At 60.1% G+C, this 25608-nt stretch overlaps 1 protein-coding gene across 4 annotated transcripts in view; it reads left to right on the top strand.

The window, feature by feature from the left end:
• LOC124518462 (transmembrane protein 119-like) overlaps positions 1-17110 on the top strand; it is a 36280-nt gene extending 19170 nt beyond the window's left edge. For 3 of the 4 annotated variants that reach the window (XM_047088487.1, XM_047088488.1, XM_047088490.1), the window contains one exon: positions 14968-17110. In XM_047088487.1, the coding sequence (XP_046944443.1) occupies positions 14968-15819 (852 nt within the window). In that variant the 3' untranslated portion in view covers positions 15820-17110. Of the gene's footprint in view, positions 1-4830; positions 5008-14967 lie in introns of those variants that run through there. The other variant, XM_047088489.1, reaches the window with a different exon arrangement.
• The last annotated feature ends 8498 nt before the right edge of the window (positions 17111-25608 follow it).

Below are 25608 nucleotides of genomic sequence, written 5' to 3'. Positions count from 1 at the left end.
GAGCCAGCCAAAGTCTGGAGGCAGGATTGTGAGAAGGTCCTCCTGGAGGTGGGACCTGAAGCCATGGGGGGGAATAAGAGAGTGTGGTCCTCACCCAACAGGGCTCCTCTTAGTAACGGCCCGGTCCGGGTGTTCTCAGTCCCCACAGAGGGGGCACGCTTCCATCCCCCGGGGCAGGAAACGTCATGACAAACAGCCTGTGGCTCTTGCGTTTCCCCATAGGTAGCCCCGCCCCCACAGGTAGCCCCGCCCTCACAGGTAGCCCCGCCCTCATAGGTAGCCCCGCCCTCATAGGAGACCCATCCAATAGGTACCCCCGCCCCATAGGTAGCCCCGCCCTCATAGGAGGCCGGCCGCATAGGTAGCTCCGCCCCCATAGGTACCCCCGCCCTCATAGGAGCCCCGCCCCCATAGGTAGCCCCGCCCCATAGGTAGGCCCGCCCCATAGGTAGCCCCACCCCCATAGGTAGCCCCCCCTCATAGGAGCCCCGTCCCATAGGTAGCCCCGCCCCATAGGTAGCCCCACCCTCATAGGAGCCCCGCCCCATAACTAGCCCCACCCCATAGGTAGCCCCGCTGTGCCCAGAGACACTTCACAAAAGTTGAAACCGCAGCCGCATGCGAGGCGGTGTGTGGATTCAGGGTCCAAAGGTGGTTGGCCTCGAGGACAGGTGTGCTGTGTGCCCCTCTGGGTGGCCCTAACGGCGGGGCTTCAGCCTCAGGCTCTGCTCCTGTGCTCCCTGCACACGCGGTCCCGGGCCACGGGATGCCGCAGGCTTGCGGGGCAGGGACTGCGACTCTGCCTCTAGAACGGTCCGGCACCAAGCAGGTGACTGGGCGGTGTCTGTGGAATATTCCAACAGCTGGGAGTAGGCACGAAAGCGTTTTGGAAGGACAACACGGAACAATGCCCGTCCTGGAATGTTACGTGGACTCTGAGCCTCAGTTTCCTCCCCTGTGAAATGGGATGATCACAGTGTCGCCCTGCGGGGGTGTTGGGGGAGGGGTGAATGAGACGAGGCCGGGAAGAGAGTAAGCGCGTGCCCGATAAATCACAGCTGTTGGGATCATTGGATGTGGGAAGGAGACTGGAAGGCAGTACACCATGCTGTTGAGCGGTTCACCGCCCAGCGGGCATTAAGTAAGCTTCATTTGCTTCTTTCGACTTCTGTCTTCCTGGTGTTTCTCAACAAACAGAATAAAACCATAAGTGCCAGGGCATCGGGGGTCCCCAACCTCCCTGGCTGGTGAGTAAACCGTCGTCCTAGACTTCCTGCTGTGCTCACAGGAAGGCTGTGAGCCCGTGGTCTTCACCTGGGGGTGACATTGCCCTCCAGGGGACATTGCCACATCTGCGAATATTTTTGGTTGTACCCCTGGCATCCAGTAGGTGGTCGGGGTGGCTGCTAACCACCCTGCAGTGCACAGGGCAGCCTCCCCCCCCCCCCGCAATGGGGGGGAAGTGTCTGGTCCAAGAGGTCAAGGGTGCCGAGGTGAAGAAGCCCTGCTATCCTCACTCGGCAGTGAGAGAGCCACAGAGCTCCCCTTCCCAGAGGTTCTCAGGGACCCAGATGGGCTTCCGCGTGCCGGGGGAGGCTGGTGGCCGGAAGGCTGTAGCCACAGCTGCCGGGGGAGGCTGGAGAGCCGCATGCCCATGCCCGAGGTCGGCAAAACGAGAATGCCCTCTCTGGGCCTCATGACAGACCAGAGCGCCAAAGTGGCACTGACACAGTCCCCTTTCCGAGGCACACGAACCCTGCCAGGGGAGTCATGGGCACAGGGAACCACACTCCCCTCCAGTCTCGGCGTTCATTCCAAGCTGCTCCCCACTCCCTTGGGTTCATTCTTTCCAGAGACCCTGCTGTCCAGGCTCTGGGCCCCCAGGAGGGACAGGCTTCAAGTGATTTCCTACGGAGTTTCAGCGGTGCCTCAGCAAATCACTGGGAGCAAATGAACACGCAGGACAATATTCTCCCTCTTACTGCCTTCTGGCCCCATGAGCCTTCTTGCTCTTTCTTCTTCACGTGCTCCTGCCTCAGGCCCTTTGCACTTGCTGTTTCCTGTATCTGATGTTGTCTTCCCAGATGTCTGCCCCGCTGGCCTTGTCTCACCCTTTTGGCCTCAGCTTGCTGTCCCCTCTTCTGAGAGGTCTTCTCTGCAGCCCTGCCCTTGGGTCTCCTTTCCCACAACCCCCTTTTCGGGTCCAGCACTGATAACCATCTGGAGCGAGGTGGAGATAATGCATTTTGTTGTGCAAGGGCGGGGCCCCTGTTCCTCATGTTCCCTCTCCCCTCGTCACTGTGCCTGGCGCACAGTAGAGGTTCAGGGAGCATTTACTGAATGAACTAACGAGCAAGGGAGGCTGTGCACGGGCGTGGGAGGGAGGCAGAGCAGTGACGGAATTAACAAAAGCCGTCAGCACGGGGCGGGCGGAGACCAAGGGAACCTTAGGTGTAAGGCTTGGAGTCCGGCAGACCTGGTTCGAATCCCGGCTCCCCTGCTTACCAGTTGCAGGATGGTGCACAACCCGCTAACCTCTGGGAGCCTCAGCTTCCACGCCTGCGAAATGGGGAGAGGAGTCCTTGCTGATCCTAAGGCCACGGGAGAGGCCACGACCGTGCGCGTGGCTGGCACACCGGAGGCGCCTGGTTACTGCCCATCTGGGGAGAGATGGTCCCTGGCTTCCGGGCAGACACGGACCACCTGAGCGGCACCGCGGAGGCCTCCCCGGCCCGAACCTCAAAGCTCCGCCCCTGCGGTTTGGGGAGCAAACCCCCGCCCTGCTGAGCTCTCTGTCTTTTGGCCTAAAATTAGCTCACAAATTCCTTGGCTGCCTGGCCGGTGCTTCCAACCGACAATTCAAACCAGATGTTTCCAGCTGTCGGGGCCCATCCCCCCACCCCCCCGGCCCGCGCCCGCGTGTGTCCCTGCTCCAGGAGGTCTGAATTATCCCCGGGGGAGAGCGGCCCGCTGGCCACACTCAGGAGCCCTGGCTGCGTGGCGGATGCAGGGGTGTGGAGGGGAGCCCCAGGCCCGCAGGCACACCCCCTTCAAGGATGGGGGCGCCCCCTGCCGACTGACCTGCTGGCGGGTGCCGGCCACCGGGCCTAATTGCTCTGCCCCTTTCCATCCGGTAGCATTATGGAGTGCCTGCTGTATGCCAGGCTTCTGTGTTCGCCGCTGTCCAGATGGTGAGACAAGCATTCTCAGTCCCAGGTGTCGTTTGGTTGCTGATATTATTATTATTATTATTATTAGCATATTTATTTAATGCCAGGTGCCAAGGTTCATTGATTTCTCACGATAACCCAGGGGTGTGGAGGTTATTATTACTCCCATTTTACAGATGAGGAAATCGAGGCCCAGGGCGGTGGAGTAACCTAGCTCAAGGGCCCCCAGCTCCAAAGCAACAGAACCCAGAGGTCCTCGAAGGGCAGGTAGTCTTGGCTCCTCCTGGGTGGGTTTGACTTCTCTGTTGTCACCCCCCATGTGGCCCTTTTCCATGTGGTGGGTGGGTCTGGATGTCATGGAAGGACCTCTCTGCGAGGATGTCCCTGGGCCCAGCAGGCAGCTGGAACCCCCACAAGCCAAGTTTCTGTCCCAGCTGAGTCAGGAGCTGGTGGTCAGGGTGGAAGGAACCACGGGGAGGCTGGGAATCGTGTGGCTTTGTGAGGGCCTCATACAGAGCCCCTTCTCCCCAGAGATGGGACCCAGAGCCATCTCTTGGTCAGAGTCCTGGAGAGAAAGAGTGTGTGTGTGTGTGTGTGTGTGTGTGTCTGTTGGGGGTGGGAAAAGAGGAGAAAGCCTTGACACAAGGAGAGATATGATGGAGGGTTTGCCCGCACGGGGACCCATGATTGGCCTTCTTCACCTACAGTAAAAGCCCAGATCCCTGCCAACGCCCACAGAGGCCCTGCACGGTCTGGCCCCGGTGCCCTCTAACCTCCCACTGTCCCCTCACTCACTCTGTTCCAACCACGCCAGATACTTCTTTTCCTCTCCTCGAAAATGCCAGGCTCCCCCTACCGCAGGACCTTTGCACCTGCTCTTCTCGCTGCCTGGAATGCTCTTCCTCTGATCATCTCTCTCACTCACTCTCTCACAGCCTTCAGGGCTTCGCTGGAATGTCCCTTTTTCCCTGACCTTTTCCTGACTTATATATCACTAAGTTGTCACTTTAACCATCTTCCTTGTTCCACTAGAATATAAGCTCCCCACTTCTCGCTCTCGGCCAGCAGCCCTCTGCTCAAAGTCAGGCACCCCACCCCCTTCCCAATAGGGCTGCAAAGGAATTCAGAAGCACCATCTGATTCCGTCCCACGATGGGGTAGCGGGTGGGGCGGGGGCAGTGGAGACCGCGGGGGCACGACGTGCCCGAGGGCACCCAGTGGGCAGGGCAGATGGGGAGGGTGAGGCCAGGTCCGCGGTGTTTACATTCCTGCCCTCCCAGATGGCTTCCGTGCGGGGCTAGCGAAGCGCTCCTTGCACCGGCCAGGCCGCGGGGAATGTAAATGTTTACAAGGCAGCGCGCAGCTGGCCGGGCCACCAGAGCCACGGGAAGCCAGAGATCCTACCGGCTCCTGTGCCCCCCTCCAAAAAAAGAGGGCGATGCAGAGTTCCTTTTTTTTTTCCAGAAAACTTTTCATCGAGTCATAACCTACGTAAAACACACGAATCTCAAGGGTGCATCTTGATTCTTCCCTACGCACGCGCCCGTGTAACCGCCACCCGGGTCTAGATAGCATACGCTTCCGGCCCTAGAAGGTCCCTTTGTGCCTCTTTCCGGCCAACACCACCACCACCCCCTGCCAAGGTAACTGCTCCTCTGACTTCTGTTCCCGTAGCTTACTTAGTTTTGCATTTGTTCTAGAACTTCGTGTAAATGGCATCACCCAGTGTGTGTTCTCCCGGGTCCATTCTTTCGCTGGGCGTGTTGATGGGACTTATCCACGCCGTATGCCCCCGGCCTCTTCCTTTCGCTGCTGAGAAGCGCTCTCCTGCATCGAGGTACCAGTCTGTTCACCCGTTTTTCTGTTGGTGGACATTGGGGTTCTTCCAGTGTTTTCTGCCCTTGTAGATTAACGCGGTCGTGGATATTTTCGTCTCTGTGTGGATGTGTGTTTTTATTTCTCTTGGGAGGGGGTTGCTGGACCATCCGGGAAGTGGACGGCTAACTTTGTGGGGGCTGCCAGACCGTTTTCCAAAGTGGCTGTGCTCTTTTGCTCTCCCGTCCATCGTGGGTGAGCGTGGCGACGACAAGTGAATGGAAACGCGTGGAAAATTTACTTAGGATCACTGAGCGACAGAGCTTGGAGGAGCCTCCGCTGACCCCTCCTGATGCAGGAAGGGAAACCGAAGCTCGGGGCCACGCAGTGTGTGAGGAGCAGAGCCAGGAGCTAACGCAGGTCCCCTAATGTCCAAGCTTTTAACTACCCCAGGGTCTTAGCGGATCAACGCGCTGTCTTGTTTTCCTGGAAGAGGCCTCATGCCGAGCCCTTTCCTACCTCAGGGCCTTTGCGCCTGCTGTTCCCTTGGTCCGGGAGCTCTTCCTCCTGCTCCTCGAGTGCCTAGTGTCTCTTATCCTGCAGGCCTCAGTTCAGAAACATCTTCAGGCAGGCTGTCCCTGACCACGCTTGCTAAAATAACTGCCCAGGCACCTGCCCCCCGCCCCCGCTTACTTCTAAGCTATCTTTTATCCTTTTTATCTCCTTGACAGCATTTCGCAGCGTGGGATTATCTTCCCGATTTGCCACTTGACTTGTTTCTCATCCGTGTCCCCTACTAGGAGCTCCCTGAGGCCGGGCCCTGGTCTGCCTTGTTCCCGGACAGGAGCTGCTGCATAGCGAAATAACGTCATTGTACAGCCCCTCCCTGGGCCTCCGTTCCCACATCTGTGACATGCACAGATGGGGCTAAATGCCGGTGGGCGGCATTTATGGAGCCCCTGCCGTGTCCAGGAGCTGGTAGAGTGGGGATGCCTTAACAGAAAGGCTCTGATTCTGGACCCGAGAAGCTGACAGTCTAGAGTCATATGTCGAGAGACCACGAGAGCCCGGCGTGCTCGAGCCCTCTGAACGGGGAGCCCGCTGGGAGCACGGAGGAGGCTGCTGACATCCCTCCCCAGATGGGGTCGGGGAGGGCTTCCTGGAGGTGGCGATGACCGAGCGATGATGTGCAGGGGAGCAGGGACGGCGGCGCAAAGCTGGCCGTTTCTGGCTCAACGACAGCACAGATCCTGTTGACAGGTGCTCGGTACACAGCTGGGGAGCAAGTGAAACTCTCGAGTTTATAGGTGGGGAAACTGAGGCCCAGGGGGGTTTCACAGCACACCTAGAGCTCTGGCCTGCCCATTCTGCCTCCTTGGAGCACCCCCCCACCCCGGCCAGGAGGCCACTCCATGGGTGTCCCTCTGAAGGCCAGGACTACGCTGTGATGGGGCCACAGCCCAGGCCCCTCCAGCCACATAAAAGGCTTGGGATATTTTTGCCAGGAGGGCAGGTCCCAGTGGCCCGAGGGCCGTGTAATTAGAGGCGGCACCGAACCCACCAGAGGCCGGAGCTGGGGACTGCGGTGGGCCGGGCTGCCCCAGGCTCAACCGGGGAGGACCTTGGCCGAGCCGCGGGGTGTGGGGGGTCCCCTCCCCTTCTCCGCCTCCTCGGCCACGGCTGTTCAGCGGGGCGGGCGCACAGCTGGTAATTGTACGGGGGGGGGGGCACCGGGCGGGGTCTCGGAATTGCTTCAAGGCCGGGATTATAGGTTGCAAGCGAGTGGCCTGGGCTGCTCCGTGCCCCAGGCCTGCCCGCTCACCTCGGAGCCATGGCGGTGCGGGCCCTGGGGGTCAGCTGGGCCGGGCCCCGCAACCGGCCCTGGGGCTGGAGAGTGAAGAATGTGAGACCTTCCGGTAGACGAAGACTGGCTGGGGCAAAGTCTCGGAGCACGAGGTTGTCAAAACCTGGGAGTGCAGGAGCGGAGGTCAGAATGCTCATTCGCACAGCGACAAGCATTTACGGAGCGCCTACTGTGTGCCAGGCGCTGTCCTAGATGCTGGCGTTATGGAAGTGCACAAAACGGACCTGGCTCATCTACTCTGTTTGGTTGAAGTTTAATTATTTATTTTGAAAGAGAGGGAGAGAGAGAGAGAGAGACAGAAGGAACCAGTGGGGGAGGGCCAGAGAGAGAACGGACCGAGGATCTGAAGCGGGCTCTGTGCTGACAGCAGAGAGCCCGATGCAGGGCTTGAACTCACAAGCTGTGAGATCATGAGCTGAGCTAAAGTCAGACGCTTTAATGGACTAAGCCACCCAGGCGCCCCATGGCTCATCTATTCTTAAAGGAGAATAACCTTCCGGAACCGCTCTGAAGGTGCTGGTTTCCAGCTACCTCGGGGCCTTTGCACGTGCTGTTCTTGCTGCTGGGGATCCTCCTGCCTCCTTGCCTTCCTAAATACCTCCTCCTCATCTCCATGAGCAACTCTGCTATTAGCTCCTCATGGAGGGCCCCAGGAGCTCTGGGACCAGACTAGCCCCCTACAATGCCCGAACTGCCCCAGCCCAGCTCTTAGCCCGGTTTGCAGTTAGATACTCATTCGTTTGTTTACTTGTTTATGTCAGGTCTCCCTTCTACGCTGTGAGCTCTGTGCCCGTGTTTGCTCATCACTGTCTCCCAGAGCCTGACACCGGCTGGGTGTAAAGTAAACGTCAAGAGGTGTTTGTAGAACGAACGAAGGGCGGAGTGTGAGAGCGTCGGGACCTCAGTGTTGGCAGGCTCGTGGCAGAGATCTGGCCCAAGCCCATTTAGCTGCAGCCCAGAGAGGGGCGGCGATTTGCCCAGCCCCCCCACAGTTGGTGAGACACAGGGGCTGGCGAAGAAACAAGAGCTCTGATCGCCACACGCTGCTGGAGCTAGGTCACGCTGCTGTGAACCTCAGTTTCCACATCTGCCAAATGGGATGTGCTTATCCATCCACCTCTCCCCCAGGCACTTACGGAGCCTGCTGGGCTGGGGGCACAGCGGTGGGCTCCATGGAGGGGAGGGACGCCCGGTACTTTGGAGGGTGGCTGACTCAACTTTGCAGGAAGCAAGTAATAACATTCGCTCTCAGTGTGGGAGGCAGAATGAGGCCCCTCCCCCAGAGATGTCCACATCCCGAGCCCTGGAACCTACAGATGGGAATGTGTCACCCGGCATGGCAAAGGGCTTTGCGGATGGGATTAGGTTAAGGACAGGAGGTGGGGAGGTCATCCTGGGCTATCTGGGTGAGCCCAATGTCATCCCAAGGGTCCTTGAAATTGGGAGAGAGGTTTGGAAGAGAGCCAGGGGGATGTAGTGTGAGAACCTAGCCCATGGCAGCTGGCCGTGAAGACGGAGAAAGAGCCCATAAGCAGGGGGACTCAGGCGGCTTCTAGATCCCTCCCCCGAATCCTCCGGGATGAACGGAGCCCCGCCGACACCGTGCTTTTCACCCGGTGAGACCCATTTCTGACTTCTGGCTGCCAGTACCGTGAATAACAGATGTGTGCTGTTTAAGCCACTGAAGTTTGTGGTCATTTGCTATGGCGGCTGTAGGAAACTCATACACTTGGCATCTAAGCAATGTTCGTTCCTGCCCTCCAGCTCCTCTGACTTTTCCCAGAAGCCTTGTGAGCAGCAGACAGTCTCTGTCCTCAGTTTCCAGATGACGAAACAGAGGCGGAGGTAGAATTTGAACCCAGGTCCGTCTGCCTGTGGGTCCGGGCTCTGCCATTCTGGTACCAGAGCAGGAGCACAGGACAGGACCCTGACTTAGGCGGGGGCATCCGGGCCATCCGAACTGGAGTCAGGTCCTGTTTGGGCTGGTTGCACCCCTGCCTCTTGATGTCTCGGGGTCAGATTCCCTGCAGCCCTCAGGCTTTGCCGGCAGGGGCTCCTCCCCGGGGTAGCGGGCCCTGGGATGCCCCCTGGTGGTCTTGAAGGTGGGTGCCCCTGCTGCATCACGTCTGTGGGCGGCCACTTGCGCCTGGGGGCGTGTGCATCTACGAGCGTCCACTGGCGGGCAGTCATCCGTTTCCTTGGGACGCAAGGTTTGGGGGTGACCCCAAGAGATAATGGGATCTTCTCTGGGGTTTTTTCCAAACAAACAACTGCTCTCCCCCGTTTTGGAGGTGAGTAGGGATTGCGGGGACCATCAGAAGAGGTGATAGTAATCTAGAGTCCTGGTCCCTAAAGGGTGGACAGGAATTGTTAACTCATGCACTCCCCCTGTCCCACACCTTCTGTGGCTCCCTACTGCCTCCTGGATGAGTGACGCTTTAACCTGGCTCTTGCTGACTTCGACCCTCATTACCTGCACCTCCCTTTTCTCTGCCTCACGCTCCAGCCTGATCTAATTACGGTGCGGCTTTCCAGTCACTGTGCCTTTATCCATGCTGGTCCTCCTGCCAGGATGCCTCTCCAGGGTCTCTTGTGCAGACTGGCTGCTGTCCTCCTGGACGACTTCCCGCCTCTTTCTCTCAGGGCACCTCTCCCTGTCCTGGGGTTCCCCGAGCTCTTGGCCTGACCTCTCTCCTTCGACAGATCCCTTTTCCATTTTGTGTAAAAGTAATTCACATATGCGTCCTTCTCCCTGGACTTCTCCAGAGGGCTGGGCTGTGTGGGATTTCCCTCTGAGACCTGATGGGCAACGTGCCTGGCACATGTTCAGCGAGCACTTGTGAATGAATGAATGAACGAATGGGTACGTGAATGAATGGAATCAAGGGCCACTGACCCACCGGAGTCCTCAGGTCAGCCAGAGATCGCAGTTGCAGGGTCTACTATTGACTTGCCTCAGTTTCCTGCCTCACTTTTCCCACCTGTGAAATGGGGTCCCGATTCCTACTCCAGCTACTCCATTTGGGGTATTGTGTGTGTGTGTGTTTAATGTTTATTTTTGAGAGAAAGCGAGACAGAGCATGAGGCGGGGAGGGGCAGAGAGCGAGGGAGACGCAGAATCTGAAGCAGGCTCCAGGCTCCGAGCCGTCAGCACAGAGCCCGACGCGGGACTCGAACTCACGGACGGCGAGATCGTGACCTGAGCTGAAGTCAGACGCTTAACCGACTGAGCCACCCAGGGGCCCCTCCATTTGGGGTACTGGAAGGCCACAGATCTTCCAACGTGGGAGCCAGAGGGAGCCCAGGAAGCTTCCCGCCCACCCTGGCAAATAAGGAAACTGAGGCCTGGAGAAGGGAAGAGCCCAACCAGGGCCAGACAGTGGGTGCCAGAACTCGGCTCCCTGCTGCAGACCTGGACCCTCCATCAGGCCTCCGCTCGGGCTCTCCCTTAAACACACTCTGCTCCCACCCTGCACCCCGAGCCTCGGAAAACCTGAGTCACAGCTGGAATCGAGGACCAGGACGGGGAATTTTCCTCCTCGCTTCCAGGGGCCCCTGAACCTCCCTGACCTCGTCCCCTTTGGAAGGGAGGCAGGCCCCCAGCTCGCTGTTCTGGGAGAGCGCTGCAGGCCAGCCCTGTGTGTCCGTCTGTCCGCCCCGGGGGGCCGGTCCTGGGGACCTACCCCCCCCACCCCCCGAGTCAAGGAGGAAATGCCCCATCTGGTGCTCCCCAGAGCTGGAGGGGCGCCTGGGGGAGTGCAAGCTGTGAGCGAGGGGGGACCGTGTGGGGCCAGCGCAGCCCCGCCCCTCCCCTGTCCCCACCCCAAAGCCGCCTAATGGAATCAAGCTGGCCCCGCGGCCGCGGGGCGGGAGGAAGGAGGCGGGGGCAGGGGGCGGGCGGCGCCGGGCCCGGAGCAGCGGCGGCAGCTGGCACTCCCCGACGCTCCACCTGGCGGGAGCACCCAGGCCTGCGTGCGCGGAGGGACGGGTGAGTCCCCGCGTCCCCTCGGTCCGGGAGCCTGGCGGTGGCCGGGGGTTCGGGGACGGGAGTGCCGGCGCGAGCACTTTGGGGCGCGTCTCTAAGTCCGCGTGCATTCGGAGGGTGCGTTGGAGGCCGCGCGCCCGCGGGACCTGCGCGACGGGCTGGCGTGGCGGAACGCGGGTGCGCCGTCGCGGTGTCCCGCGGGCGCTGCCGGGCCGGCGGGGCTGCGTGTGTGCGGTTGTGGCCTCCCCGCGGGGGGATGTGTTCCCCACCAGTGGGCGCGGGGGCGGGCGGCCCAGGGTCAGCGGCGGGCTAGTGCGGACCGGCCTGTCCCGTCTGTGGGGGAGCCAGCGCGTGCCCGGGGGCTGGGTATGCGCTCTCGGGGCCGGACGGGCGGCCCGGCGTGGGGCTGTCGTGCGCCCTGTGTGCATCCGCGCCGGGGGGGCCGTGCAAACTTTCTGGGGTGTCTGGGCGTATGTGTGTCCCCGCTGCTGTGCGTGTGCGTTGTAGTGTGTGTGTGTCTGCGTTGTGCGTCCGTATGTTGTGTGTCCGCGCTGCTGCTCCGTGTGCGTGTGTCTTTTGAGCCTCAGGACTCCCCTTCCCTGTCCCGGCCTCCCTTCCAAGGGACCCAAGCCCCTGTCCTCGGCCGCCCCGGGGCCTGGGGCGGGGGCGCCTAGCGATTCGGCCAGACCCCTCCCCCAACAGCCACTAATTGAAGCCAGGTTTTTGTGGGCTGCCCCTCCCCCTCTGGCCACGAGTCTCTGGGTGGGGGTGGGGCAGTGACTCGCCTCCCAGCCTCAGGTACCCAGACCCTGGGGGGGGATTTGCAGCACCCGTGTATCCCCCAGGCACAATTAAGGCCGAGCCCCAGTGAGATTGGCCCTGGAGGAGGCCCTGCTCCAAGCTGGGGGTCCTGCTGGGGGTCCACCATGCGGCCCCCACTAATTAACTGATAACCCGCTTCTCATCTGGCACTGCCGTGGACAATAGACCCGAGAGGTGGCCCTTATCCCCATCATACAGATGGGGACACCGAGGCTCACAGAGGTGACATGCCCGACTCCGGGACACATAGCTGGGCAGTGAGCGGCCTCCTCTGGGGGTGTTCGGACCCGCTTCCCTTCAGGGCTCTGCCTCAACTGGTTGCGTGATCCTGGGCAGGCCATTCCCAGCCTCGGGGGCGAATTTCCTCTTGGGTAAAATGACAGGGGTTGGCCTGACGCCAGCTCCCAATGGCCGGGAGCTGAGTTTCCGAGCCCCGGAAAAAAATGAGGACTCAGGAAGCTAGGCTCACCTTCTCCCAGAAAGGAGGTGGGGACGGCGGGCGGGCAGTGATCAGTTCAGAGCTGTCCAGGCCACGGTTCCCACTCTACAGAGGGGAAACTGAGGCCCAGAGAGGGCAGGGGCTCGTCGGATAGGGTCACACCTTGCTTTGAGGCCCGACCGGCTTCCCACACCGCCTGCACCTTTCCGGGGGAGCGAGGCTGTGGGGTGTGGGGGACCCGAGAGTCGGGGTCTCGGCCTTTAACGGCCAGTGATAGCCTGTGTGGCCTCTTTCCTTATCCTCTGTCCCTGACCCCAAGGTTCTGCGGGGGAGGGGAGCCCTTCCCTCTATCCAGCTGGGTGCTGTGTGTGTGTGTGTGTGTGTGTGTGTGTGTGTGTGTGTGTGTACGCGCGCGCGCGTGTGTGCATGCGTGTCTGCACGCGCATGCGCCCTGGATTCCTGGGTGGCCAGAGCTGAGATTTCACTCAACAGGGTAAAAAAGTTGATCATTTCCTCGGCGGGGGAGGCGGGGGGGCAGTGAGCCAGTTTACACATCAGGTAAGGAAATCATTTTTAATCATTTGCCTGCTTGGAGGATGCCGCCGCTCGTCCTGGGCTCTGCTGGGGTCGAAACGTGGCTGCTCTGGAGCCCGCCCTTTCCCGGGTGCTCTGCGCCAGCTGCCTTCTCCACGTTATCTCACCCGGTCCTTAGGGCCTGTGGTCACCTCCCCGCCGCCTGCCCACTGTACAGACGGGGAAAGCGAGGCCCGGAGGGATCGGACCACAGCGCTCGACCAGGTGGAGCCAGGGTTCCGGCCGCTTCGCTGCCGGCAGGCCCTCCCAGGAAAGCCCCCTGGGCACCCCCCCGGGGGGTAGTAGTTGTGGTGAGAAGCTTCGGCCGCCACCACGAAAGGTGTCTCTCAGGCAGGGAGGTGACTGGTGGACAGAGACCCCAGAGATCAAAGGTGTCCGTGGGGACCTTTGCTAACAAGTGCGCGGGGGCGGGGGGTGCTGGGAAGGCCCTTGTTGCAGCGCACAAGTGGTGTCTCCCAGGGTGCCGGCTCGTTTCGGGGCCGGCCCGGGGCACATACGAGTGTGTGAGTGTGTGTGTGAGTGTGTAGTCTGAGTCACACAGAGGAAGGTTAACACCCCGGCTCTGACACTCCCCTCCGTGTGTCCCTGGGCGAGTCACTGTCGCCTGGGCCAGTCAGGCAGAGCCGGCAGGTGTTGGCCCCCAGGGCTGAACCGTAGAGTGGCTCTGGGGCGGGGCCCCCGGCAAAGGGGGCGGGACTTCCCCCCCCCCGCCCCCCCAGTGGAAAGCCCAGGGTCATCAGCTCATTATTCAAAACAAACCCCTGAACAGATTTGCCTCTTTTTATGCCCCGGAATTATCTTTTTTGTTTTCTTTTGTTTTGTTTTTGGCCACCTGAGGCAGTTTGTCCAAATTTATGTCGGTACAATTAATTTCCACTAAGGATGCTTAATGGGGAGGCTTCGGGTCGTTAGGAAAAAGCCGCTCAAAGGCCTCACTCCCCGCACCCCCACACTTAACCCGGTACCCCTCAGCCGATTTCCGGAGCAGGACTTGGGGACCGGGCACTCGAGGGGACACGCAGTCGAGGTGCTGGGAACCTGACCTCCTCCTCCAGGCCGGGACCTTGCTCCGTGACCAGGGGCCTGCCCCTCGCCCTCTCTGGGCCCCTGTTCCCCATCTCAATCCCCTGAGACAGGGTGGCAGACAGGGCTTCCTAAGGCTTTTCTTCGGGCTTCTAGCCCCACCCAGTGCCAGGGGCCTGGGCCCTCGGTTGGGTCAGGAGGGGTTCTCGGGGCAGCCCATGAGGGGGCTGCAGAAAGGGGCTCCTGGGTTTGTCTGAGTGCCTAGCCCTCCTTGGGCTGGCCGGGAGAGTCCCTGTTTCAGGAGCTGGTCTCCTCTGTAAACCTAGGCCGTGCAGAATTTATTGGTCAGCCAGGCTGTCTGGGCCGGATGGGGCCTGGGGGTTCATCTCGGGAGCAGTCTTGCCGCAGGGGAGGAGGGAGGTGCGGGGTTCATCTGGTTCCCGTTTACGGGGGGCCGTAGGGCTGGGGATCCCGCAGTCTCCAGCGCTGTCTCTGGCACAAGGGGTCCCGCCGCCCCCTCCCGGGCCTCCACGCCCTGCTTTGTGCCTTGAGGTGAGGGCTAGTCGTGTTCTTGGCATCCAGACCCTCTGCTGAGCTCAGGGAGTCTGGAAGCTTCACGGGACCCCAGAGTCACTGGGGGCTGCTGGGGAGGGTTCCCCAAAAGAGGAAGGGCTCACTCCCTCAGTGACTCTGTTTCTTACTTACTCAGCCTTACCATCATTTCTCCCTCCCTGCCTGGATCCGAACCCCTGCCCTCTCCTGGCAATGACTTAACCCCTCTGCGCCTCAGTTTTTCACACCCGCAAAATGGGGGTAATAATAGTACTTCTCCCATCGGGTGGTTCTCAGGAGTCAATGAAGTTCTGTGTCAGAAACTTAAAATAGGACCTGGCACATGGCAGGCAGTGGAAGGGGAAGTTATTACTCATTCGGCCCGGTCGGTCAAGAGACATTTATGGAGCACTTACTGTATACCAGACATGGTGTGAAACCCTGAGGGTGCCGAGATAAGTAAGATTCGGTCCCCGCCCTCCAGGACCTCAGAGTGGAGTGGGGTGACTCACCAGGGGTCCCTCTGGGATCTCAGAGTGAAGGCGGGGGCGGGCACGTCCCCCACGTATGGGCGGACGGGGTCCATTGTGTGGCGGGCAGGGGAAGCGGCCTTCTGGAACACGTGCCGTTTCCTGCGCCTGGCCGCGGTCCCCGAGACCCCGGCGTTCCACCCTGACCTGTCTCCCGCCTCGCTTCCCCGCAGGTCCTGGACAACATGGTTTCCGCCGTGGTCCCCAGGCTGCTCGTGTCTCTGCTGCTTCTCCTCAGGACCCTGCCCGCGGTGGCCTACTCCGTGCCCCTGCAGGCCGCCTTCCTGGAGGACACAGGGGGCAGCGGGGAGGCCGAGGGCTCATCGGCCTCCTCCCCGAGCCTCCCGCCCCCCCGGACCCCGGCCCTCAGCCCCACGTCGCTGGGGCCCCGGCCCACGCCCCTGGCGGGCCCCAGGCCCCCCACCAACTTCCTGGACGGGATCGTGGACTTCTTCCGCCAGTACGTGATGCTCATCGCCGTGGTGGGCTCCCTGGTGTTCCTGCTGATGTTCATCGTCTGCGCCGCCCTCATCACCCGCCAGAAGCACAAGGCCTCGGCCTACTACCCCTCGTCTTTCCCCAAGAAGAAGTACGTGGACCAGAGTGACCGGGCCGGGGGCCCCCGCGCCTTCAGCGAGGTCCCCGACCGGGCTCCCGACGGCCGGTCCGAGGAAGCCCTGGATTCCTCCCAGCAGCTCCAGGCTGACATCCTTGCCGCCACCCAGAACCTCAAGTCCCCCGCCAGAGCTGCCCTGGGCGGTGGAGACGGAGCCAGGATGGAGGGCAAGTCGGAGGAAGACGAGAGCGGCAGCCGGGAGGGGGGCCAGGAAGCCCAGGGACGTGGGGTCCCGGTGGAGAAAGCCGAGGTGCTAGATGAGCCATGCGCGGTGGGGGCGGAGGAGGCTCTGGAGGCCGGCCAAGGCCAAGGCGAGTCACAAGCGGCTCCTTCATCAGCCCAGGAAGCCAGAGGACCCGCTGGTCCCCCCGAGAGCCCCTGCGCTTGTGGTATCGCCCCCAAGGTCTAACAGGCCTCTGGGGCTGCTGGCCTTGACTGTCGGACCCCTAGTGGTCGCCTCCATGGATGTGGGAAGGCCCTTGACCCTTTCCGCTCCCTGACACCCTCTCCTCAGCGCCCCCCTGCCGCAAATCCCAGTGCGTCCCAACCCTGCAGTGGGCAGAGGTGCTGGTCTCCGGCCTACCCCGGGAAGCTCCCCCCCCACCCCCGTTCCAGGAACACTTGCCCCTGCAGCCCCAAAGGGAGGCACCCCAAACACAGCTCCTCCGGGGAGGCGGGGATGGGAAGGATCCCTGTTATATTCATGATAGCACGGCCGACGACACGGGCCATGTCCTTTGGGAAACGTAGATCATGGGTCCCCTGTGACGGTGCGGACCTCGCCGGGGGTAGGGAAGAAAAGTCAGAATACCTAGGAGTTTTGGACCAGGGTGAATGGGACAAGGCCCCGGGGGCGGGCGCAGTTAGAGCTACCATAGACGTGGGCCTGATGAATCCGGAAGCTTCCGGGGGCCCGTGCGCACATCGCGACAGGTCCCTAAATGAGCATTTCCAAAGCTGCGTTCCCTGCGGTGCTCTGTGGAAAAAGGATTTTGGGGTCCGATGAGTTGAGGAAACACTGCCTCTCTGTTCCCCGCACCCCCCCCCTTAGGGCACCCCAGGGCTCTGCAAATACTCCAGTAAAGGCCCCGGTTGGAACCCGGTTGGTCTGTCTCAAACTGCTTTTGACCACAGGGTTTTTTTTTTTTGTCGTCGTCGTTGTTATTTTACAGTTACAGAATAACATCTTGCAGAGCACACTCTGGAAATCAGTGCCCCAGATGTTCCTGAAGGTGCCCCCCAGTTTGTGGTTGGTCCAGGGTGAGGGGTACGGGGTCTGGGGGTGCTCGGGTCCCCTCAATTCTGCCAAGCATCTCTGCCCGGGGACGAATTGCTCATCCTGTCACCGCCACCCGCATGGGATGAACGCATCAAAGCTTTCTTGTCAGGCCCCCGAAGCTGGGGGGCTGTGTGTGAGGGGGCCCCACTCTGGGGGAGACTGAGAAGGTGGGGGCGGTTTCCAACACCCAGCCTGGAGCGGGGGGGCCCTGGCCCCCCTCCGCGTCGTTCACGTGCATCGTCTGGCAGCCTGTGCCCACAGCATTCTTTAGCTTTCGACAAGGGAGACTGAGCTCCGTCCTGATCTGGGGAGGCTCTGGGGGGTGCTCTTCCTCAGCCCTTCATCTGGGGCCCCCCCAACCCCTGCACAATTTTTTAGGTGCTGAGATATAGCAAACCAGCACAATAAACCTTTATTCTGGCCCGAGTGTCGCTGGTTTTCTGCGGGGCGGGTTGGGGGTGGGGGGGGGGATGAGTCTGCTGGTGGGGGTGGGGGGTGGAGCCTTTCTTCTGGGCTGTTCCGTGGGGTGAGGCAGCTTTCTGGGGGAGATACGGCGGGCAGGCTGAATGAGCAGATCCGGGAAGGGAGTGGAGAGCAGGTTCCCCATGGGAAGGGGGTGGGAGTTCTTGCCCCCAAGACTGGGCACCAGCCCTGGACTCGCGGCCACACAGACCCAGCCGGCTTCTGTGAGCAGGTCTGCTCGTTACTGCGGCTGTCGGAGAGCCACCCCCCTCCTTTCCCTGGAAATATGAGCAGTAGAGACACTACCAGCCGACGTTTCAGTCTCCCATCCTCTGGCAGAGCGGCCGACGACTAGAGTCGGTCTCATGGCCAGCGCCATGGTCACCGCACCCTTGGCCTGGGGTGGGAGGCAGCCCTAGCCTTTGTCTCCTCACCGCCAGGCTCTTCCTTGCCTTTGATGGCATGTTCCTGCTGCCACTGCGCCACCCCCCCCCCCCCCCGGGGCAGCCAGCTGGAATCCAGATGTGGCTGGGCTGGGAGCACGTGCTGGATCCCCGGGGTGATGGGGGCAGGGAGGCCATCCCCCCCCCCCACCAGCCCCTCTCCTCCGCTGACCCCACATCCCTTCGGAGGGGCGCCGGGTTTGGGTTTCATAACACACAATGGCCTCTGTCTCGCGCAGTGGGGAAGGGCCCTCCCTCTCTCAGCCCAGACAGGCTCCCGCCCAAGAATGTAGGGAAAATCCAATATGGATGCCTGCATGCTATGTGGCTCTGACCAAGTCACTCAACCTCTCCGTGTGTGACAGGCTCTCTCCTTGCTCCTGAGCTCCTGCGGGGTCCTAGGCGATTGGGTAGGGCTGGGGTCGGTAAGACAGAAGTAGATGTTAGAGATCCCCGGGGAGCAGGCAGGGATGAGTTTTCCAACCAGCGGCTCCGTGGTCAACGGCGGCTCCCCCATTAATCGTCAGCTAGAGCTGCCACAGGACAGGTAATGTGTGGCCTTAGTTATGGCCTGTGTCTCCCGGGAATGATGGGGGTGAGGATTAAGGAGGTAGTTTGAGTCCCAGTGCAGAAGTCAACCTCCCTCTTACCTCTGAGCTTTTACAGCTACTATTCCCTCTGCCTATGACACCCTTCCCCCCCCCCACTTGTCTTGCTAACTCCGCCTCCTTCTTTAGCTTCCAGCTTAGATGTCACCTTTCCTGACAGCACCCTCCCCCCGCCCAGCCTTTCTTTCACAGTCCCCTGGGCTCAATGCTAATAATAATTGCTTATAGTTAATGAGCACCTGTACCTACCAGGCAGTGCTCTAAGCACTGAACATCATTTGCTTATTGGGACTCTCAAGCCTATGAGATAGACACTGCTGTTATTCCCACTTCACAGATGAGGAAACTGAGGTCCACAGAGGTGATGTCAGGTGCCCGGGTCACACAGCCGGGATTCCAGCCTCGTAGTCTGATTCTAGAGTGAATCGGTAAATGGGCTCTACAGCTTTTTTGGTGAATGAATGAATGAATGAATGAGGCCCTGGGGGAGGAGAGAGCAAGGCCCCACTTCTGCTTAGAGCCCCTCCGGTGTGCTCCCACATCTTTGCTGGCGTTACCAGCAGGGCCTCTCTTGTGGGCACACATCTGGCCAGGCACCAGCAGAGGGCGGGCTGTGGAGCAGACAGTGGTTGGGGGCATGTGTGGGCTGGGTCCAGGAGGGGGGGGAAAATGGGGCTTGAGGGTGGGGGTGGGCCGTTCCCCTGTTCCCAGGGATCCAGGAATCCGCCAGGGCCCGAACAGGCCCCCACTGTCCCGGGGCTTATAAAACCGCACAGCTGCCCCCAGGCTGGGAGTCTGTCTGGGGGCTGGGCTTGCTGCCGCTGCTGTACAGAGAGAGGGGGAGGGACAGCAAAACCACCCCAAGACACGGCCCCCGGCTCAGTGTGGGAATGGGGGCTGCCGGTGCAGTGTGGTGGGGGTAGGGGCGGGGCTGCTGGAGAGCCCTCGTCCCCAGGCCCTGCGTTTCTCCGACCAGCCCGAGGGTCTGGGTAACCCCTGGCTGGGGGTCGTGTCAAGGCAAGAGCGGGAGGGGCAGAAGTCCCATCTTCCAGGGGCTCTGCCCTGGGTGCATCATCTGTAATCTTCTTGGGGTGATTAAGGAGGTTTGGGCCCCTAGGATGAGATCTGCCTGTGTCCATGCCACCTCCGTCCTTTCTCGGCTGTGTGGCCTCGGCCATCTGGGCTTTCGTCTCCATGTGTATGAAGAGGAGATGATCCTGCCCTACCCGGCAGGGGTCTCAACCTGCACATGGAGATTATCTGAGGGCCTTCTAAAATCATAGCCCCACTCAGGCCCCACTCAGATTTTTTAAAGTTTTTTTTTAGATGTTGATTTATTTTTGAGAGAGAGAGAGAGCGTGAGCGCCTGAGCAGGGGAGAGGTAGAGGGGGGGTGGGGACAGATGATCCGAAGCTGGCTCCTCGCTGACAGCAGTGAGCCTGATGTGGGGCTCGAACTCACGAACAAGGAGATCGTGACCCGAGCCGAAGTCAGATGCTCCACTGACCGAGCCAGCCAGGCGTCCCCCGACCCAGACCAATGAAATCAGAGTGTCTGAGGGTGTGGCTGGGCAACTGTCTCTGCCTGCGGGCCTGTCCCCAGTGTCTCCCCAGCACTCCGGGCACACGGTAGGTGCTCCGTGTGTGCACACAGGTGCACGCGTATAAGGCTGAAGGAAGGCACACGTGAGCATCCATCACACCACTTAACCCTCACCACACTCCCCACAGAGAGACGAGCGACATCATCGCCTCCCTTTTACAGACGAGGAAGCGGAGGGTGAAGAGGCTCGTCCTGTGTCACACGGACAGGCGTGGCTGGGATTTGAACCGTCCGTCTGACTCCTCAATCCAGGGTCCTCAGCCCTGAGCCTCCTACTTCATCTTAGAACTCGCTTGTGGGCCCAGAAGCGGAGCCCTTCTGATGCTGGGGTGGGGAATCCCGTTTTGTGTCCGCTGCATTTCATCGTGGGTCCCCAGTCCTTGTTTTGACGCCACCCCACCCCTGGGGTGCTGACGGTGACTGGCCAGTGCCGTGGGTCCTGCCTGTCTTGGTTCTCATTCCTAGAGGTTTGGAATCATTGAGTCTGCCCCCAAGGGGATCCATCAGCTTTCCAGGTTCCAAGGTGGCCAAGAAGCAACTGCCAGGGTCACCGACTTTTCGTTTTCCAACCGCAACTCTTTAATGAGCACCTACTGTGTGCCAGGTACCGAGGACACTCCATTGGCACAACAGACCTGAGGCTATATTCTAGGGGAGGAGGTGAAAATGCTTAACCGACTGAGCCACCCAGGCAGCCCGGGGAGGAGATGAAAATGACTCAAAGAATCCTCTAGATGCGACCACAATGGTTAATAACAGGAATGGCCGCCATTTACAAACGGACTGTTCCACGCATCTCTGGCGCTTGACTGATACATATTCATTCTTGCCGGTTTGCAGAGGTATAAGTGACGCACGATAAAATGCACATTTTTAAAAACGTGCAATTTGATAATTTTGACATAGGTGTAGGTGTATACTCTTAAAGCCATCACCACAATCAGGGTAATGGACGTATCCGTCACCTCTGAAAGTTTCTTCATACCCCTTTGTGGTCTCTGCTGACCGCTTCTCCCCGCCTCAATCCCTAGACAACTATTGATCTGTTTATGTCTCTAGGATCCATTTTTGTTTTCTGGAATTTTCTATAAATGGAACCATATACTCTTCTTTTCTTTATTTTTGATTTTATTATTTTTTGTAGAGAGAGAAATTGTGCACGATCTGGGGGGAGGGGCAGAGGGAGAGAGAGAGATCCTACCCTCAGCGTGGAGACCAACTTGGGACTCGATCCCGTGACCCTGGGATCGTGACCTGAGCCGAAATCGACAGTTGGATGCTCAACCGACTGAGCCACCCAGGCGCCCCGATGCTTCCCTGCTTTTTATAGCTGAGTAGTATTCCCTTGTATGGATGTACTATAATTTGTTTATCCGTTCACCTGCTGATGGACGTTTGGGTGGTTTTCCAGCCTTTGGCTATTACAAATAAAGCTGCTGGGAACTCCTGGTGTATTCTATTCCTTCTTTACAGCCTTCTTAATGAGATGGTTGTCATTTCTCCCCATTTTACAGATGAAAACAGCAGACTCGGAGAGGTCAAGTTACTTGTCCAAGGTCACACGGCCAGTAAGTAGTTGGAGCACAGACTCTTACGGTGGGACGGTTTGAACTAAGTTACTGTAGGGAACCTCTGAAGTCCAGACAGTCTCAGAAACCCTGAACCAGACCAGCACGCCCATGTCGTGCGTGGGCATCTGTGGACCAGACAGGGGCTGGGACCCACCCAGAGCCGACCGGGGACCCGGGTCTCTGTTGCGTCCGTCTCTGCCCTGCCTCGTCTCCGGCTCTTCAGCTGGTGTCGGGGAAGAAGCAGGCCTGTGTGGAGCAAGACAGGGATTTGCCATGTTTTCAGGAGGTTTTAATTTCAGGATTCCTCTGGCTGCCCAGAAAAAGCCTGGAGGATCTGGCAGGGGCTCCAGGGCCCTGGGGGGGGTTCCTCTGCAGCTGCTCCCGCCCCCCCCCAGCCAAATGGGTCCAGGGTTTATAGCGGCAGCTGCAAAGTATAAAATAGTCCTGCTCGTAAATCTGCTCTTGCCGGGGTCCCTGATGCCAGAGGCCTCTGCGGTGCCGGGCATGGGCATCCCACCACCCGCTGGGGCCCTGCAGGGGCCACCTAAGGGTGCCCTGGAAGGATGGAGGGTCCAGGTCTATGGGTGGCCACCTGGGACCTCTGCCTTAGGCTTTGGGGAGCCAGGCTCAGCCAGGGGGTCTGGAGGGGGAAAAGGAGAGACTGGGATTGTGCCGGGGTGGAGGACTGGGGACTGCAAGGGGAGGGGGACGTAGTGGGATGCGGAAATAAGGAACCTGGAGACCCAGTCAGGCCCCTTCTACCTGCATGGCCTTGGGCAAGTCAGCTTACCTCTTTGAGCTATGGCTTCTTCTCTTGTAAAGCCCCTGGGCCACAGCCTTTGCCCTGGCTCCCCCACCCGCCAGAATGCTGCAAGGTTAATAGACGCGAACGCACCTTACAGCGTGTGGGACAGTGGAGCCTGCTGCTTAGGGGTACAGGCTTCCCATGACCTGGGTTCCAATCTCAGCTCTGCCACCACCCGGCTGTGTGACCTCGGGCAAGTCACTAAACCTCTCCGAGCCTGAGTTTCCTCAGCTGTGAGATGGGAATAATGGTGGCCCTTACCTCAGAGGGGCGGTGGTGGGAGTTGGGGTCATTCACTTAAAATGCTTAGAGCAGGCCCCCCACGGGTGCTCAGTGAATGTGAGCTTCCGTTAGCTGTCGACTGTGAAGTGTTGTGCCCAGAGAAAAGGGCGGAAACCTCTGTCTCTAAGTGTCCAGCTGTTCTGAGAGTCACCTCTTCTTTCCAGATCTAGGTTTAGAAGCTCCAGAATCACAAGATCAGCGATTCTCAGACGCTTGAAACTTTGGCGTTATAACGTCTTTTCTTGGGTTGGGGGCAGGGCAGAGGGGCCTGGAAGTGTCCGGTGAGAGCAGAGCAGAGCCAGCAGCCAGGGAAGTCCCGTGAACTCCGAGGAGGGGGTGAAGGATGTGGCCAGAGAGAAGAGACAGGCTCGTGCCGCCCTTTGGGGAAGGACCCCGCAACCCCGTGTGCCCCTCTGCAGGGGTCTGGCGCCTGGCGGGGGCCAGGGGTCATGTGACAGCTGTTCCCTGTCTCCCTCCGAGGTGCGGTGACCCCAGTTAGGGCTTAGATATTGTCTGGGCGAGTGCGGCTGGAGACGCGGCTGACAACAGGGGTAGGGGAGCCCAGGAACTTGGGCCCATCTGGGGCAGGTGCCAAGGCCATCTCTGGGGGGTTGGAAAGGTTGGGGAGGGGTGGTATCCAGCTGGATTAGCTGCCGGGTGACCTGGAATATCACCCCTCCCCTCTCTGTTGTGTTCCCGTCTATAAAACAAGCCAAATACTTATCAGCACTGACTCTGGGCAGGACACTCCTTCAGGAGCAGTGGGGGCAGGACTTAAGGTGTCTGCATCCCACAAGACTTGGATCCAAACCCGAGTTCGAATTCCACGTCCAGGCTGTGTGACCTTAGGCAGTTTCCGCCCCCTTTTGGAGCCTCAGCGCCTCACCTGTGAAACCACAGATCCTGCCCTGTCGCCAGGCTCAGATGAGAAAATGCTCCTAGAGCTCATGGCCTGGGGCCTGGGAGGGAGAAAGGGCTCCGTTTCTGATTATCTTTGTTGCTCCTGCTGCCAGGAAGCTCCAGAGAGGGCACGGCAGGCAGTTCTGATCTCTGAGATTCTGTGGCTTCCCTGCCCAGCTGCACTGCAGGTCAGAGCCCAGTGCAGAGCTGGGTATCCAGTAGGTGCTCAATGCATGCTGAGCCCAATGAATCCCTTCAAGTTGCTCTCTGAAGGAGGAGCGGAGAGGAAGAGTGACGTGGGGAGGTGGGACACCTCTCCTGCACCTGCCCTGGGGAAGGTTGTGGGACGAGGCTCTCCGAGAGAGAGACCCCTTTGGCCCCCAGATCTCCTACTTGTATCCTTTGTCAGTGTTGAAATCCCCCTGTCGGGTCCACTTTCCGTCACTGCTTGAGTACCCGGGGCACAGCAGGCACGGCGCTAAGCGCTTTCTATGCACTGGGTCCTCACAAAGCTGAGGGAGGCACGGGTATTATCCACCGTTTCACAGAGGAAGGCACGGAAACTCAGAGAGGTGAAGTGACTTGCCCAAGGTCACACTTCTGCAATCCTGTTCCCGAAGGAATGAATGCATGAATCAGTGCGTGAATGCAGGGCAAGCAGGGTTGGAGGAGAGGCCCACGTCCATTGTGCCCACACCCCTGCAGCTCAGCTGGGGCAGCAGGAGGTGCCGCGGCGCGCGGGTCTGCAGGTGGAAAGGCACAAAGGGGCCTCTGACCCCAGCCCGCCGCGCGTCAGGCCCTTCCGCCTCGCCCACGGCGCATGCGCGCACCTGCAGGGCGGGCGCTCTCTCTTGCTGGTGGAGCGGGTGCCCCAGCCTCTGGCAGCACGGCCCTGCGGACAGGGTGTCCCCACGTTCCCGAGTGCGCCGTCGGGGCTGGCCTGAGGTCACGTGGCGGGGAAGGACCAGCTGGCCTTGGGACCCCAGCGCCTTGGATCTACCCAAGATGCTGCGCACGTGCGGGGACGCCAAGAGTCCACCGCGTCTGGAGGCCGAGCCCACGGCCCCGCGGCTCTCCTGAGACGTGAACTTGCAGGCGGGGGGGCCCTGGATGGGCACTGGTCCCCGGTCTGGTGCTCCGGGGTTATGGGGGGGGGAGGGGTGCAACTCTCCACCCTCCCTGGCTGTGCTGCCTGGAGCAAGTCGCTTGCCCTCTCTGGGCCTCGACCACGTCTCTGGCAAAGGGAAGAAGGCAGTGCTCTGAATTTCAGACAGCTGGTGGGCCCCCAAGCCCTGCGCCCTTGTATGAGGCGTTCTTGCCGGCATCTGGGGGGAAGGGGGGCTGGATGCCATTTTCCCCTGAGTCGCTCGGTTCTTGGACAAGAAGGTCTTGGGAGAACCTGGCTTCTTCCCACCGGAGAGCTCAAACCACCTCTGGCCTCCCATCTTGAGAGACCCCTAGAGGAATCCTTCCAGCAACTTCTGTCGTCTCCAGCATCTGAAAACTCCTCGCTGTTAGGAAGTCCTTCCTTCCATCACACCTAAGTTGGACGGGCTGGGCCTGAGGGCCGCTTTCCCCACGACCGCAGAGCTCTGGCTGGAAGGACGGGGCCAGCCATCGGGGAGCCAGTTAGAAACACTTTTGAATTTTTCCCGTGACCTCTGGTAAGATAAGAACGGCTTGTCTTTGTGCAGATGAGATCTTCGCGCGGTGTGGTTTTGAGTGGACCGGAGTGCAGATATACGGCCCTCTCCGAGGGTCATATGGCATCATGTCCTTGCCTTTAGCCCCAGAAGCTCTTACCCGGAGCCGGCCTACAGAAGTGCCTGCGTGTGGGCCCTGAGATGGGCCTGCCAGGATGCCCGTGCCCTCATGGTTCATAAGTGAGAAAAGGGAGGCCGTCCCTGTGCCCACTGGTGTGGCAGAGTTCTAGCCGGTGCTCCTGTCAAGTGAGAGGATGTTCAGAGAGCACTTGCTTTGCGAGGCAAGGGCCTGGAGCATGAATATCGTCAGTGTTTCCCGATTTGCTTTCCACGTAAACGATCCCATTGGAAAAATCGCTACGGAGTCGCTTTGCTCAGCTTCGTTTAGCCCATGAGGAAGCCGTCCCTGCTCCGCGAACTGTTGACGGAGGTGAGCTGACCCCTCCGAGGTCACACGGCCGGTGAGTGGGGGAGAGGGCTCAGATCCTAGGTCTGGCCTGGGAACTCAACCTCCTTGCGGTTTACTGACTACCTTACATGAAG

This window comes from Lynx rufus, unplaced genomic scaffold (genome assembly GCF_022079265.1).
Source record: "Lynx rufus isolate CCGP_SWC_20201006 ecotype Redwood Valley unplaced genomic scaffold, mLynRuf1.p SCAF_24, whole genome shotgun sequence".
Classification (NCBI taxonomy): Eukaryota; Metazoa; Chordata; class Mammalia; order Carnivora; family Felidae; genus Lynx; species Lynx rufus.
This window is presented reverse-complemented; position numbering and strand designations above follow the sequence as displayed.